A 15,817-nucleotide genomic window follows, 5' to 3' on the forward strand; every position below is an offset into this window, starting at 1 on the left:
CTCTGCCTCCGGTTCTTTTCTTGCCGGCACACTGGGGCTTGGTATGGCCAGTACAGAAGTGCTGACTCCGGCCCCTTTGCCGACTCCCCCCCATTTCTCCGCCTGGCTCTCTGCAGCCTCTGTCTCTCGCCTTCCTGTACTAGAGGTGGAGTTGAATGCAATACTTCGGGATCTGTCCAGCCAACCCTAGTTCTCCCCAAACCTGTTCTGCCTCTAAGGGAGATGAGGGGGGCAGAAGGAGTTCCATTCTTAAAAGCGTTTCTTTTCTCTCTCAAACTCTGGGACGTGTATGAGTTTTGTGGAGTTTTGAGTTAAAGGTTTTGAAGGACAAAGCAAAGAGGAATGCAGGTTTGCATTAAGAAATGAGAAGGTATCGGAAATGTATTTGGGAATAAGAAGGAAAAGGTGGGGGGAGGGAGGAATGGGATTCTTTGTTCTATTCACTCCCCCCACCCCCACTGATTTATTTTAACAGTGGAACCTCTAGGAAAGTGATTGAAGGTTGTTTAAGGTATATTACAAGAAGGAAAGAGGAAAGTTTTTAATGGAAGGATGGAAAAAAAAAAGAGAGAGAATTTTTTTTGAATGGGGGAAGGGTGACCACATGGAATACTTTTCTATCTTCTCCTCCCCCCCAAAGGTGTTTCCTGCTGTTTTTTTTCAAACGGTGACTTAAAGAGAAAGACTCAAGTTTAGGTTAATTGATTGAATATTTGTTTCTTGATACAAAATGGGTTTTATTGTTTGAGGAATATGGTCATAAATGTGATCCATTTAATTGCTATTTTAAGAAAGATTATATTGGGTCATCCTGAGATTATTTAAAGAGCCTCAAAAATAATAGTTTTTCTTTGTCTTTTTGAAAAAGTTTCTGTTAAGGACAATATGCAGTTTGGGGTATTTTTCTATGTATTGGGTATTTTAAAAGCAAACTGATAATTGTTTAAGTTGTGAACTTATTGAGACAAAATAAAAAGGGAGGCCAGGAAAGCTGTATTGGGACCTGGAGGAGGATCTGTAGAAGAGCATCGTGCTCAGATTGAAGCCAGTTTTCCCTCTGAAAGACCTTCCTGGGACCCCAACTCCCAGCAGGGTGGTGCTGGGCTCTCTGCTTATCACAGATACCTTCTCCAGGGTCTTAAAGCTGCAGCCAGAAAGCCTGACATGACCAAGATTTCTGAAGTTACTCAGGGTGCAGAAGAATCCCCGGGAGCATTTATAGAAAGGTTGTATGAAGCTTACCGAACTTGTAGCACAATTGACCCAGAAGCTCCCGAGAACTATAGATCTGTGAAGTTAGTCAATCTGCTCCAGACATATGCAGAAAATTACAGAAGCAGGAAGGTTTTGAGGGCATGAATATCTCTCAACTAGTCGAGATAGCTCTGAAAGTCTCTAATACTTGAGACACATCAGGTAAAGAGTGTGCCAAGGCAGTAGTGGCAGCCATGAGAGAAGCAAACAATTTCCCTGGGAGTATTTCCCAGCCCGGTGGGCGGCAGTCATTGGGCTCAGACCAGTGTGCCTATTGTAAGAAAACAGGGCACTGGAAGAGAGAATGCCCAAACCGAAATCGTCCCAGGAATGTCCTTGCTCTAGAAGGGACAGGCTGAGGCGGCCCTGGTTCTCTTTCTCTCTCTCTAGACCCCCGAGAACCTAGGGTATGCTTACAAATTGGGGGTCAGCCTGTTGAGCTCCTGGTGGATACTGGAGCTACATACTCCGCTTTAACAAAACCTTTGGGTCCATTATCTCCGAGATCTACCTCTATACAAGGGGCTACTGGTAAAATTGTTTCTTATCCCTGGATTACTGAGCCATCTAGGACGTGGCACAGTAACCCACTCGTTCCTGGTTATGCCAGACTGCCCAGACCCATTGCTTGGTAGGGACTTGCTTCGAAAACTTCAGGCATCTCCTTTTCTGAAGACCAGGCTTCTCTAACCTTAAGTCCTCCTAGTCCGAAACATCTTCTTAAAGCTCTCCAATTTGAACATATCTTAGTGGCTTCCCCTGCTGCGTCGCCCTGTCCTGCTCACTCCCCTCTTCTTTCTCAGCTGCAAGCTGATTTCCCTCAGGTGTGGGCAGAAAATAACTCTCCAGGTCTGGCTGCTCATCATGCACCGGTGGTGGTGCAGCTTTTGGCTACTGCCTCTCCTATTTCTGTTAAGCCGTATCCTATGTCTAGGGAAGCGCTCCTAGGTATTTCTGTTCACATTAACCGATTGAGAGAAGCTGGTATCTTAGTAGCCTGTAAGTCTCCTTGGAATACCCCTTTGCTTCCAGTTGAGAAACCTGGGTCTTCGGACTATCGCCCTGTTCAGGATCTTAGGGAAGTTAACAAAAGGGTTGAAACTATTCACCCCACTGTTCAGAATCTGTATGCTTTACTCAGCTTGTTACCTCCTACACATTCCGCATATACTGTTTTAGATCTAAAGGATACTTTCTTTTCCATACCCCTTGCGCCTGTCAGTCAACCTCTCTTTGCTTTTCAATGGATAGATCCCCAAGGGGAATTCTCAGGTCAGCTTACTTGGACTCGACTGCCTCAGGGCTTTAAAAATTCTCCCACACTGTTTGGAGAAGCTCTCCATCTGGACCTCCAGCCCTTCCACAAGGAGCATTCTTATTGCTCCCTGGTCCAATATGTAGACTACCTTCTCCTTGCAGCCCCTGATGAGTCTCTTTGCTTGAGGGCATCCCGTGCCCTTTTGGGACTCCTTCAATCCTTAGGTTACAGGATCTCGGCTAAAAAGGCTCAATTCTGTCTTCTTGAAGTGTCTTATTTGGGGTATGTTCTCAAGTTTGGACAACGATCCCTGTCTTCTGAAAGTATCCAGGCTATCCTGTCTATTCCAGTCCCCACTACTAAGAAACAGGTTTGAGAATTTTTGGGAACAGCTGGATATTGTCGCCTATGGATTCCTTCCCTTGCTGAGATAGCAAAACCTCTTTATTCTGTCACAGCTGGACAGGGTCCCCTTGTGTGGGGCTCTGAGGAGCAAGCTGCCTTTGATTGTCTCAGGACCGCCCTTACCAAGGCCCCTGCCCTAGCTCTTCCCGATATCACAAAGCCCTTTCATCTTTTTGTGGCGGAAGCTACATGTATTGTGAAGGGTGTTTTGACTCAAACTCTTGGGCCCTGGCGATGGCCTGTTGCATATCTCTCTAAACGTTTGGATTCGGTAGCAGCTGGGTGGCCCCCCTGTCTTAGGGCCATAGCAACGACTGCCCTCCTGGTAAAGGAAGCTGACAAGCTTTCCTTGGGCCAGTCTCTTTCTGTTTCAGCCCCTCACTCTGTGGAGGCTTTGCTCAGGTCTGCCCCTGACAGGTGGCTCTCTAACGCTCGCATTACTCACTATCAGGCCCTGCTTCTCGACCACCCCCGCCTCCCTTTCTCTAACTCGTCTGCCCTGAACCCTGCCACCTTGCTCCCAGATCCTAGTTCTGACCCGGTCCCCGTGCATGACCGCTTCCAGCTCCTTGAGGAGTCTCAGTCAGTAAAGCCTGATCTTTCTGACGTCCCGCTGAAAAACCCTGACCTGATCCCTTTTACTGACGGGAGCAGTTTTGTTGTGAGGGACACACGTGTTTCTGGGACAGCAGTGATGGATTATCCTTCTCTCTCTCCCCTTTGGTCTTCTTTCCTCCCCTCTGGGTCATCTGCCCAGAAAGCAGAAATCGTGGCTTTAACTCAAGCCTTGTGCATAGCAAAAGAAAAATCAGCTAATATCTATACTGACAGCTGCTATGCCTTTGCAACAGCTCATGTCCATGCCTCTCTTTACAAAGAAAGGGGCCTGTTGACATCCGCTGGGAGGGAAACTAAGAATAAGGCAGAGATACTTTCCCTGCTAGATTCTATCTGGTTACCCTTCTCTGTTTCTATTATTCACTGCTCAGCTCACCAAACTGGTGAGACAATGGAAGCAGTGGAGAATCGGACTGCGGATGCAGCAGCTCGCCAAGCCGCCATCTCCTCCCCCACCTCTTCCTTGCCTTTGGCAATCGCTCCCCTTCCTCCGGTACCTGCATACTCCCCTTCAGAGGATTCTTTGGCTTCTCAGAGGGGAGGTCAGAGGGAGGGAGCTTGGTGGTACATAGAGGACAAGATTTTTATTCCACAAGCATAAAGCAGAATGCTGGTGAAGGATTTGCATGATTTCACTCATTTGGGTGAAAAGAAAATGCATCAGTTATTGAGCAGATATTATATAAAGGATGTTAGCCAATTGATCAGAAGTTACATTCATAGGTGTAACACTTGAGCTAGAGTAAATATGCAAAGAATTAAGGTAGCCCATGTGGGAATCAGGCTTAAGGGACACATCCCTGGGGAAAGATGGGAAGTAGATTATACTGAGGTACAGCCATCAACAGCTGGGTACAAATACCTGCTAGTTTTTCAGGTTGGACAGAAGCCTTCCCCACCCGAAATGAACCACCTCTCACAGTGGTCAAAAAGATACTAAATGAGTTACTGCCCCGCTTTGGTCTTCCAGTGGCCATAGGGTCTGATAAGGGCCTGCCTTTGTTGCCAAAATATCACAAGGCATAAGCAAGGCCCTGGGCATCGATTGGAAGCCCCACTGTGCTTACCGACCTCAGAGCTCTGGACAGGTAGAGAGAATGAATAAAACACTAAAAGAATACCTTACAAAGCTCGACTTAGAGACTCAGAGCTCTTGGGTCCCGCTCCTGCCATTTGCACTACTGAGGAGTAGATGCACTCCCAACAGAATGGGTTTAACTCCGTTTGAAATTCTGTTTGGGAGGCCACCTCCGATTTTACCCGTGGCCAGGGAACATATAATGGCTGAAGTTTCTAACTCCTCCCTTATCAAGTTTCTACAGGCCTCACACAGGTTTCACACCTCGTATGAGAAGCCCTTCCAGTTCCCTTCTCTGAACAAGCGCATCCGTTCCAGCCTGGTGATGCAGTCCTGATAAAGACATTTTCTACCTCCCGCCTGAAACCCAGGTGGAAAGGACCTTATCCTGTGATTCTCACCACGCCCACAGCTGTTAAAGTTGAATCAGTCCCCGCCTGGATTCACCACAGCCGAGTGAAACCCACGGTCACCACAGAGTGGAAAACAAGATTGGTGACGACCCCCTGAAACTGAGACTGATCCGTTCCTCCGGTGCTTGATTTCCCCCAAAGACTCTGGGTGGGAAACCCTGGGAAGATTAATCCTTGTATTTACTCTGTTATTTTGTGAGTGCCTAAATTGTCTGTATATCCCCCCTAAGGGCTCCTTTCCCCTTTCTCCGTTTCTAGTCTGGAAGTGCTATTATGGGATTTTGCTTAATTCTCTTCCTCCTTCCTTTGTTTTCCAAAGCTCTGGGAAACCCTCACGCCCAAAGCCCAGATGGACAATGACCGTTAGAGACCTTGCAGGAGGTCCCTCCTTTTCTGCACCTACTACTCAGGCTCAGAACCCTCGATGACAGTAGATCCCTCCCTGGCTCCCTGCTTCTACTTCAAGGTTCCTACAGACCCCCGCTCCGACTTCGCCCTGGTGTTGGGTGGTGCTCACTCCCAGGAGATGACTCCTTTAGGATGACCATCCAAACCTTTGACCAGCAGACCCAGACCACAATGGAACCCCCCCCCCCCCCCCCCGCATTATCCTAATGATCCAGGAACCGTCCCACCAGAAGTGGGAACAGTCCCGAACTCTCACCCTTTGTTCCCGAGCAGGAAGCACGTTCGAATTCAGCCACTACCTCCTAGTTCAGCGTAAAGATCCGCCCCCATCTAAGCCCGTGGGACCTCTGACTACTTTACTAGTCCCACCTAGGACACCAGTCCTGGCTGATCCTTTTCTGCCTCCACCATCCTTAGCTCCACAGACCCCTGCTCTGACCCAAAGTCCTATTATTCCTGACCCCTTAGTCCCAGTTGACAGACCCCCTGAATCCTTGGTTCTCACTCTATGCTTGATTTGTTGCCCATAGTGCACTCCTTTTGAACTCCACAAATCCCCAGCTGGGCCATGATTGCTGGCTCTGCTTTAACTCTGAACCCCCTTATTTTGTGGGGATTGCCCTGACAGACTCCGTTCCTGGAACCACTTCTCAGTCTGACTGTACCTGGGAGCAGCCTAAAATCACTCTTGGGAGTCTCCAAGGTATAGGAACCTGCTTGGTGGCTGCTTCCATGAGTCTTTCTGACCCTCTCCTCCAGTTCTGTAACCCCAGGTCTTTGATTAATATTTCAGCTTCCTCATCAGATGTTGCAGTTAGGTATCAAGCCCCTGAAGGTTCATGGTTTGCCTGCAGGGATGGCCTGACCAGGTGGGCTTATTCTGCCCCTCTCCTCAGAAGGCCAGACTCGTTCTGTGTCCTGATAGCGGTATTCCCCAGCCTGGCTGTCCTTCCAGGAGGGGACGGATGGAGCCACTTCTGGTCCCAATCTTCCCCCATGGAGACAATCAGACAGAAACGGGCTCTGCCGTTCCTTCCCCTCTTAGTGGGGTCGGGCTGGCAGGCACACACACACATACACACACACACACACACACACACACACACACACACATTCAATAAATTTAAGTGCTTCTTTATCACCTCCAGGACCAAAGATAAAAATACTGTGTCATTCAAAGTCTTTAATAAGCGTTACCTCTGTATCACTCTCCTCAATTTTTTCTTTTTATATTCAACATCTCTGTCACACTTTCTCCTTGCTGCTCCATAGAGGAGACACTACATATCCCATCTTTGGGCATTTTCACTGCATGTCTCCAGTACCTAGACTACTCTCTCTGCTAATCTCTACTTCCAGGCTTTCTTCAAGTCCTAAATAAAATTCCATCTTCTACAAAGATCCACCCTCCAAAAAGTCTAGTGCCTTCCCTCTGTTAATTATTTCCAATTTTTCTGCAAATAGCTTGTTTGTATATAATTGCTTGCACATTGCCTCCTGCATTAAACTGGAGGCCTCCCTAAGGACAAGGATTATCTTTTTTCTTTGTCTAGGATTTGGCACAATGCCTGACACATAGTAGGCATTTAATGGATATCTATTGATTGATTAACACTGCTTCTTAGAGTAATAGAGGTAGTGTCAGTTATTAAAAGTGTAAGGTGATGCTACTGATTATGCACAATCTCTGTCACAATTTTTATATGTCTCACATTAAGCTCTCATAAACTCCAAGAGTCTGGGCCTGAATCTTAGCTATGTTTTCTACATAGTTATCAGAGTTCAAAGAAACCCAAGAAAGCAAGTAGTGTCCAATTCTTTCACTTTCTAATTGAAGAAACTAAGACTTTGAGAGGAGGGGTGATTGGTCAAAAGTCACATAAATAAGACTAATCTTTGAACTCAGATTCAACTCTAAATGTGGTGCTTTTTTACTATAATCTACAGCTTCTCCTGGCCTCTAGCATTCTGCATAACCATATGTACTCAGTTTCTCTTTGTTGGACTGAATTGTGCAAGATTGCTATAAAGATCCATGTGCCACCCTTGGTGCTGATGTCATAGTTCACTGAAACCTAGAGGGAATCACATACCATCTACATTATCCAAGACGGTGCTGTGTTTCACAAAAGCAACATCTCCTTTATTCTCAGCCAGGCATCTACAAAAGATGAAAAGCAAGTGAGCATTAAGATTCTCTTTCTTGAAGAGAATCTTTTCCAGAATCAAACAATTTTCTATTATAGAAGTGTGGACTTTAAAGCTGGAAGGGCCCTTGGAGGTCTTTGAGTCTAATCTCCTCATTTTCCAAATAACAAAACTGAGGTCCAGGAACTTTGAGCAAACAAAAGCAAGATTCCAACCCAAATCCATTGACCCAGGAACCAGTGATTAGTGATTAATTATGGAACAAAAAGAAGTCAATGCTTTAGTCACCATAATCCATTTTGGTCAATCATAATTTATTCAAGATACTACTGATGATACCAAGTAAAATGAAATAGTAAAAACATTTAAATTTCTATTATCAGAGCACTTTCCCCCAAATAAATCTAACAGCATTATGAACCATTTAATGAGAACAGTGGAATTGCTTCTCATCAACAAGTGTTTAAAAATTTGGAAAGATTTTAATTCAAAAGCCTCTTTGTGAGATGACTCACAGAAATTTCCACTTCCTCATCTTATGTAAGTCACTATGAGGGTAAAGGAGGGTGAGGTGGGAGAGAAAATTGAGAAGGAAGGTGAAAATATTTCCATTCATCACATTTTGGCTTTCAGATTTGGAGTTTTACCTTTAAATGTTCTCCTTTACCTCTTAATCATTCATAAAATTAGCTATGGAACTATATTTTAAAATGTGGAAACAATACCTGCAGAGCATCAGGATGACTAAAAGCAAAAACAAATTGGAGACAGCCATTTCCATATTTACATGACTTCTCTATTTGGGATTTGATACCAAAACTAGATTTGAACTTTGTTTCATATTTTTGTTTATTAATAGTTTTGTTTCCTTGTCTCTGTAGACACCTTCATGTTATCCAATTGTTCATAATGGGCCAAAGTATATAATGTTAGTAACAACAATATACTTAATACCATCCACAGTATTAGTCAAAAGAAGAATTCTGAACTAAGGATAGAGGCGATCACAAAAGATAAAACGGGTATTTCCTGTTAAGTAACTTTGAAAATCTTTTGCCTAAACACAATCAGTATAACTAGGATAAGGGAAGAGGTCAATGGGATGAAAAAAAGTAGTCTTTGCATTTAATATCACTGACATGGCTCTGATATCCAATATTTAGAGGGAACTAATATACATATATAAAACCAAAACCCATTGCCCATTGAATAAGTAGTCAAAGAACCTGAACAGATATTCCTCAGAAGAATTGCAAACCATTTTTAACTACTTCAGATTTCTCTAAATCAATTTGCAGAGACCTTAAAACAAATAAAAGCAAACGAAATACTTCTGAGGCTTCACTTCTAATGCAGGAAATTGGTAAAAATATCCAAAGATCAGAATAGACAATATTGGAGGAGTGATGGGGAAATGAGCACACTGATTTATTGTTGATGGAGCTGTGAATTTGTTCCATTCTTCAAAGAAAATTACTAAAATGTTCTTGTCCTTTGACCCAAAGAGTCTACTACTCTTAGTAGATAAAGAATAAAATGGAACTTCCAAAGGATCTATATATACTAACATACCATAGTAGCTCTAGAGGCTCTTATCTTCTTGGTGGATTAAAATTGAAAAAAGTCTTTCCTTCTGTTGGGTAATGGTTAAACAAATTATAGGATCTGAAAGTGATGGAATATTCACATCCATAAGAAATAATAAAATGGGACTTCCGGCCAAGATGGCGGCGTGGAGGCAGACAGCTGCTTGAGCTCCTCGTTTTCTCTCAGAACTTACTTCATGACAAGCCTCAGACTTAATGCTTGACCCAGAAAGAAATCCACAAATAATCACCAAGAGGAGACATCCTTGAAAGTCGCCAGAAAAGGTCTGTGTTTGCTCGGGGGAGGGTCAGTCAGACTGGGCGCAGACTGAGGACAGGCAGCCAGAGCGAGACAGGCAGCTCACACAGCTCAGACCGGAGGGGGAGGGGTGTGATCTCTGCCGTTTCTGAGAAAAGACTTTTCCCCCAGTGTGGATGCTCCGTCTTGGCAGCAAGCCAGGAGCAGCGGAGAGGGTGTAAACACCGGAGGTGAAGATTGAAACCCCAGAAAGCCAGCATCTCTCAGAGCCCGGCCAGCCCCAACCCCCACCTGGACTGACTCGGTGCGTTCTCAGAGCCTCAGAGCACAGACTCAGTACAGTCATTGCTGTTCTGTTAGTGGCTCTCTGCTGCCCTACCCCCAGTCTGTAGAGGAAGCCCATTAATACCATCCAGCCCCATCCCCCCCAAAACAGACCAATTGTTTCTCTTGTCAGTTTGTTTTTACAGGAATGGGTTTGGTTGTATATCAGACCCATGGGAATGTTCCAACCAGCACTTCTGCCTACTGCTGTGTGGCAGGATTTCTTGTGTTTCAGTGAATTCCATGAGAGATCAGTACCTGACCTAACAACAGCCACAGCCTAATAACCTTGAAAATAACAGACACAAAAAAGCAATAGTTAGCATTATGAGCCATTCCAGAAAGGGCCATTTGATGCCACTAGACCAAACTTACTTCATGCCTTGGGGAAAACAGATATATAAATGTCCTCAGACTTATAGGAACCAGAGCATTGGAAGAACCTCAGTCTTTTACTTAATTTCTCATGACCAGAAAGTTATCCATACTACAACAAACTCAGCAAGTAGTCATCCAGACTATTCTCAAAAGACTTTCAATTAAAGAGAATCCTATTATTTCCTAAGGAAATCTCTCCCATTAACTATTTGCATTCAGTCATTTATCAGTAATATCTGACTCTTTGTGACCCCATTTGGGGTTTTCTTGGCAGGGACACTAGAGTAGCTTGAGTTTCCTTCTCCAGTTTATTTTACAGATGGAGAAACTGAGGTAATCAGAGTGAAGTGACATGCCCAGGGTAACACAACGATTAAGTTGTCTGGCTGGACTTGAACTCAGGAAGATGGACCCAGTGATCTATCCTGTGCCACCTGGCTAACCCTTCCATCGCTGGGCTTACCAATTCAGACTCACCCTGAGCAGGTTTATTCACACAGTCCTTCCCATGACTCTGTCCATCCTTAGGTGCTGAAAAAATAAAGAAGCCAATGGAATGAATCTTCCATCTGCATTCACGAAATATCAGGTCTTCTTAAGCATGAGTGCTTATACCACTACAATGTCATTCCATTCCATTCCATTAAGGAGAATCCATTCCATTCTATTCAGGAGAATCTTTGATTCTCCACAGTTTGGAATAACATGAAAAATGAAAATTCATTCCTATTCAGCTAACTTTGCTTCCATTTTGATCCCACCCTTAGAGTGTTTTCTTTTTCTTTGTGCTTTTTGATCACTTCAGGGTTTATTAGAACCTTTGCATACCAGAAACAAGATATAGCATATGAACCTTTGTTATATATTTTTATATAGTATTTGACCTTTGCTATGTATGATATATATATGTATACATATATATATATATATATATATATATATATATATATATATATCATACATTGCAAAGGAAAAAAAAAGAGAAGGAGCTAACCTGAGCTCTATCAACTATCTCAGGGCTATAAATGTTTAAATGATTATTAGTGAGTCTAATTTATCCCTTTGCTATTTCCCACCTTTCTTCTGCTGCCCTAGTGAGAGCTCTGCATAAAATCTTTTGTTCAGAGCCTAGAGAGAGTCAAACTAAAGGAGAAATATTCCCTCTACTTACTGTAGCTTTCTGCTAGGACAGGCACCAAACCACACTTGCCAGCAATGTAAACATATCCTCCATCAGTACTCATGGCATCAGCTTCCCCTTTCTGTGGAGGCAAAGTAAATCATTACAAAAACATTGTTTCACGGAGCCTAGGAGCCCTTCATCACGCCTGCCATCATATACACTTAGTGACAGGGTGATTGACTAGGGAGAAGGATGGGAAGTGTAGGAACTTAGGTAGAGTTTCATATGAGAAAATTACCTTGAATATCAACCTCATATAGCAGACCACAACTTTTAAAGTTATTTCTAAGGCTTCTGGCATCATAAACTTAGAGCTGGAAGTGATTTCCAAGGTATTCTAATTCAACCCCCTCATTTTATAAAAAAGGAAGAAACTCGACAGTCTAGGATCCAGTACAGGAGACATAAAACACATGGTTTCAAAATATTACATTTTATAAGTACAAAGCTTTTACTGCAGGAAAATCCCACTCTCTCTAACATGGGAAAGGGGGGGGGGGATTTCTTCTATACTAAGTGAAGGTACACAGAGAAGGGTACAATTCTGTAGTGGGCAATAACACGTCTTTATGTGCACATAACAATGAAAAAAACATAATTTCATTGAGGCAGGGAGTGAATTTTCCTGATGTTATCTACAAAGTACAAATTCTTTGACTCATCTCTGTCCTTATCACCACGCTAATAACACACTAGGGATGTCTAAGGAGACCCAGGCTTTTTTCTCAAGCACAGATTCCCAGGAGCACCCAAAAGCATTCACATATTAGTCTGTGACTATACTGAGTTCCTGGTCATGCAGGAAGGGACTCAAGTTGAGTGGCACAAAATGGACTGTCTAAATAAGGGCAGCCATACACTTTGCTCATGGGAAGTTGGTCTTTAATGTAATTCCCTAACAGAGTAGCTCAGATACAGAAGAAATACTGTGATTATTATCATTTTTTATCATCTTCCTTCTGTGGAAGGAAATTCCTACTTTGAATTAAAAGAGTTTAGAATTAGATGTTACTTTCAATATGACCTATACCAAACTTTCCATTTTCCAAGCAAGGAAACTAAGTTCCAGTGAGCCAACAATGTTTTCAGTCACACAATTGATAGAACTATTAAACAGGATTCTGATTCTCCTGGGTTAAAGAGCCCCAAAACACTGATGCTGTACTAAAATGGGAGCACCTACCATTATCTTGACAATGCAATCTTCAGAGTTTTCTCCTACTGCACATTCAATGACTCCTCTACTGAACACACTCCATTCATAACATTTTATCTTTTCATCATCATTTACTGTGCACCACGTCACCTTCTTGTCCCCTGAGGGATGAATCTTGTCTAGGTCATGACCTGGAAAAGAAGTCAAGAGTTTAAACCATTAATCTATCTTTAAAATGCACTATGCAAAAGCCTGAGCTATGACCAGTGAAAGAAGAAATGGCTTTCTGAAGGTTTGATCTTTTGAGTTTATTATGTATGGTAATACATTACAAAGTACATACAAACAAAGACCAGCGTCCTCAACTTAGGTCTGGGCCCTGAAAGCAAGGGTAGTTAGACATTTATACATTAAAAACAATTATTTAAATAAAGGCAATTAATCAGAAGGAAACAATACAACATTGAGTCACCTAATTGGATGAAAGAGTAGAGATTTTCTAACTTGGGAGGAAAAGCACAAACAGGTACAATTCTTGAAATCAAACTTGCTCCCTGTGTCTAAATAATCAGCACGGCAACAGTAACTGATTGATATGGAGCCAGTTTTCAGAGAAGAATTGCTTGAGATGTACAATTGTAAGAACTCTTACAGTTAGTTAATAAGAGAATCAGAATATAAGAAACAACACTGAATCACAGATCTAGACCTGAAAGAGCTCTCAGAGGCCATCTACTCCAACCCCTTCATTTTATAGAGGAATAAATGGAAGCAGAGAAAGTTTACACGACTTGGCCTAAGGTTCTGCAGGTAGCAAGCACTGTTTTTAACCTAGGTGCTTCAACCCTAGAACAGACCATTTTTCATTTCCATTTCCACTCTCCCTATAGCTCGGATGTACTTTCCTTAAGTGTAATTAATAAGTATTAACTGTGTATATCAGATACATTCATATATACATATAAGATTTCCAAGATTCCTCCTGATTCCTCCTATTCCTGAAATTCTTTGATATATAATCGGATTCTCAAATGTATTATATGTATATATAAATATATATAATATATATAAATATAGATATGAATAATGTTTGATTCAAATATATGATTTCTAGGGTCTCTTCCCCTGACATTCCTTGATTCTGTACTTCCCTATTGATATCAACCAGGCATTGTGCTAGAGATTATGGATATTTAAAAAACAAAAGTAAAATATTCCAGAAGTTCACTTTCTAAATACTTTCTTTTCTTCTTTTATCTTTTTTTTTTCCTTTTTTGGCTGAGGCAACTGGGGTTAAATGACTTGCCCAGGGTCACATAGCTAGGGAGTGTTAAGTGTCCAGGCCATATTTGAACTCAGGTTCCCCTGACTTCAGGACTGGCACTCTATCCACTCCTCCACCTAGCTGCCCCCTAAATAATTACTAATTAACTGATTTGACCTGGCCTTTCAAGGACTTCCCTACAGGATTTTAGAGTGTCATTTTCCTTTGATGGCCTCTGTTTTTCATGTCTTTAAAATGAGGGAAACAAATATATGATCTCTAAGGCCTTTTATATCCTTGAAATTCCCTGACTATGATTAAGATTCTCAAACTTATGACATTTATATGATTGAGATCTTTCAAATATGTGATTCAAATATATGACTACGAAGGTCTCTTCTATCCCTGACAGTCCCTGATTCTGTACTTCCCTAGTGATATCAGCTAGAAACTATGACGGGTAGGAAGATTTTCTGAGTTGCTGCACTGAGGATCATAGATATGATTGGAGAGAGGCATTCTGAAAACTTTAGTAATAATACTGAATATAATGTAGAACTTCTGTATGTAGTTCTTAAAATGTTTGCCCCCTGTCCTTCATCAGAACTAACTCTATAAAGCTCATTGGCTCAGATGGCAAATAGAACCATCTGGCCTAACAATCTACAGGAGACTAGTACAAGAAAGCAATTTAACTCCTCCGAATTTGTTTCTCCATCTTGCCAAAGATTTTGAAGAAGGATCGGATGCCTGGAAGCATTATAATGTCTTACAATGACTGCAACTGAGTTAGAATCATAGACCCATATGCTAATAATTTACTGCTTGGGCCCCCACTCCCCATCTCTGAAATGGACCAGAGTCTGCTTACCTTTCATAGGCTTGATGGCCTGGATGAATTTGTATCCTAGGTACAATTCATAGTCCATTTTTGGAGGTACTCTCAGAAGTCTATTAGCAGTGTCCTTAAATAGCAAGTCTTTTCCATGTTGGGAAGCAAATAGATTGAATTTCTCTGATTTGCCCTTGCCAAAATGTTCCTATTCAAGGGAAAAAGAAAACCATGAATGAAAATTGCTAACAAGGGAAGAGGTAACTCAGTGTGTGGCCCTTTTTGCCGTATTCCTTCATGAGTTCAGTAATCTAACCTGTTTCCATACTTTTAATTACCATCTCTGTGCTTCACCAATCCCTTTATTCTGTCCTAATCCCTCTCGAGCTCCAATCTGTTTCTTTCCTCACCAACCACCTATTAGAAAGTTCTACAAACACCCAAAACAGATCTCATGATCTTGTCCCATACTCACATTTTTCTACTAAATGTTTCTATTTTAGTCCAGGCCTTCACCATCCTTCCATTTACTCAGGTTCACAATTTTGGAGTTTTCTTTAACTCCTTACTTTCCTCGTTCCCCAACTTTTACAATCTATGCCGAACCTTTCCTATATGCATGCTCTTCTTTCGTCTCCATTTAGACCCCACTACCACTACCTTATTTCAGTCCCTAGCTTTGCCCCTGTACCATAGCAATAGCTTCCTAACTGGTCTCCCTGCCCTATTTCTTTTTCCTCTTCTCTCCAACATATCCTTCACATAGTTGGCAAAGTGATATTGCTAAAGCCCAGTGTTGACAGTGTTATTTCTCCCTTGCTCAAGAAGCTCCAGCAGTTTCTATCATCACCAGAATCAAAATATAAACTCTGTTACTTAAAGGCTTTCACATACTTCCAACCTACCTTTCCATTTTATTTTACACATTACTCTTTTTCACACAGTCTATTGTTTAGACTGGTCTTGCTATTGCAAATACAGAACACAGATCTTCCATCACCAAGTCCACTTTACATAGAATTCACTCTCTCTCCATCTCTGCCTCTTTGAATAACTTGGTGCCTTTAAGATTCAGCTCCAGTGCCACCCCCTCTACATAAAATTTAATCTGGCCTCCTCAACTGCTATTTATCTCCCCCATATACTACTGTTCTGTGATTTTCAGTCCCCTGGAGGAACTGATTATATGCTGTAATCCATTTATATTTTACCTCTTTCAGAACATCCTAACCATCTCTACCAATACCAGGTTT

At 42.3% G+C, this 15,817-nt stretch overlaps 1 protein-coding gene and 1 long non-coding RNA gene across 2 annotated transcripts; both read right to left on the bottom strand.

Moving 5' to 3' along the window:
• Nucleotides 1-7,526: 7,526 nt before the first annotated feature.
• Nucleotides 7,527-9,290, bottom strand: LOC141564772 (uncharacterized). Its single transcript, XR_012488711.1, has 2 exons — nt 9,155-9,290; nt 7,527-7,595 (listed from the first exon to the last, which is right to left on the bottom strand). It is a non-coding gene; the product is annotated as an uncharacterized LOC141564772 (long non-coding RNA).
• Nucleotides 9,291-10,127: 837 nt separating this feature from the next.
• LOC141562093 (serotransferrin-like) lies at nt 10,128-14,790 on the bottom strand. The gene is made up of 5 exons (XM_074302106.1): nt 14,604-14,790; nt 12,496-12,659; nt 11,301-11,391; nt 10,593-10,660; nt 10,128-10,133 (listed from the first exon to the last, which is right to left on the bottom strand). Exons 1-5 carry the CDS (start codon nt 14,659-14,661, stop codon nt 10,128-10,130), a joined length of 387 nt encoding a protein of 128 aa, XP_074158207.1. The 5' UTR covers nt 14,662-14,790.
• Between the last annotated feature and the right edge of the window lie 1,027 nt (nt 14,791-15,817).

Source organism: Sminthopsis crassicaudata, chromosome 3, assembly GCF_048593235.1.
Source record: "Sminthopsis crassicaudata isolate SCR6 chromosome 3, ASM4859323v1, whole genome shotgun sequence".
Taxonomy (NCBI): Eukaryota; Metazoa; Chordata; class Mammalia; order Dasyuromorphia; family Dasyuridae; genus Sminthopsis; species Sminthopsis crassicaudata.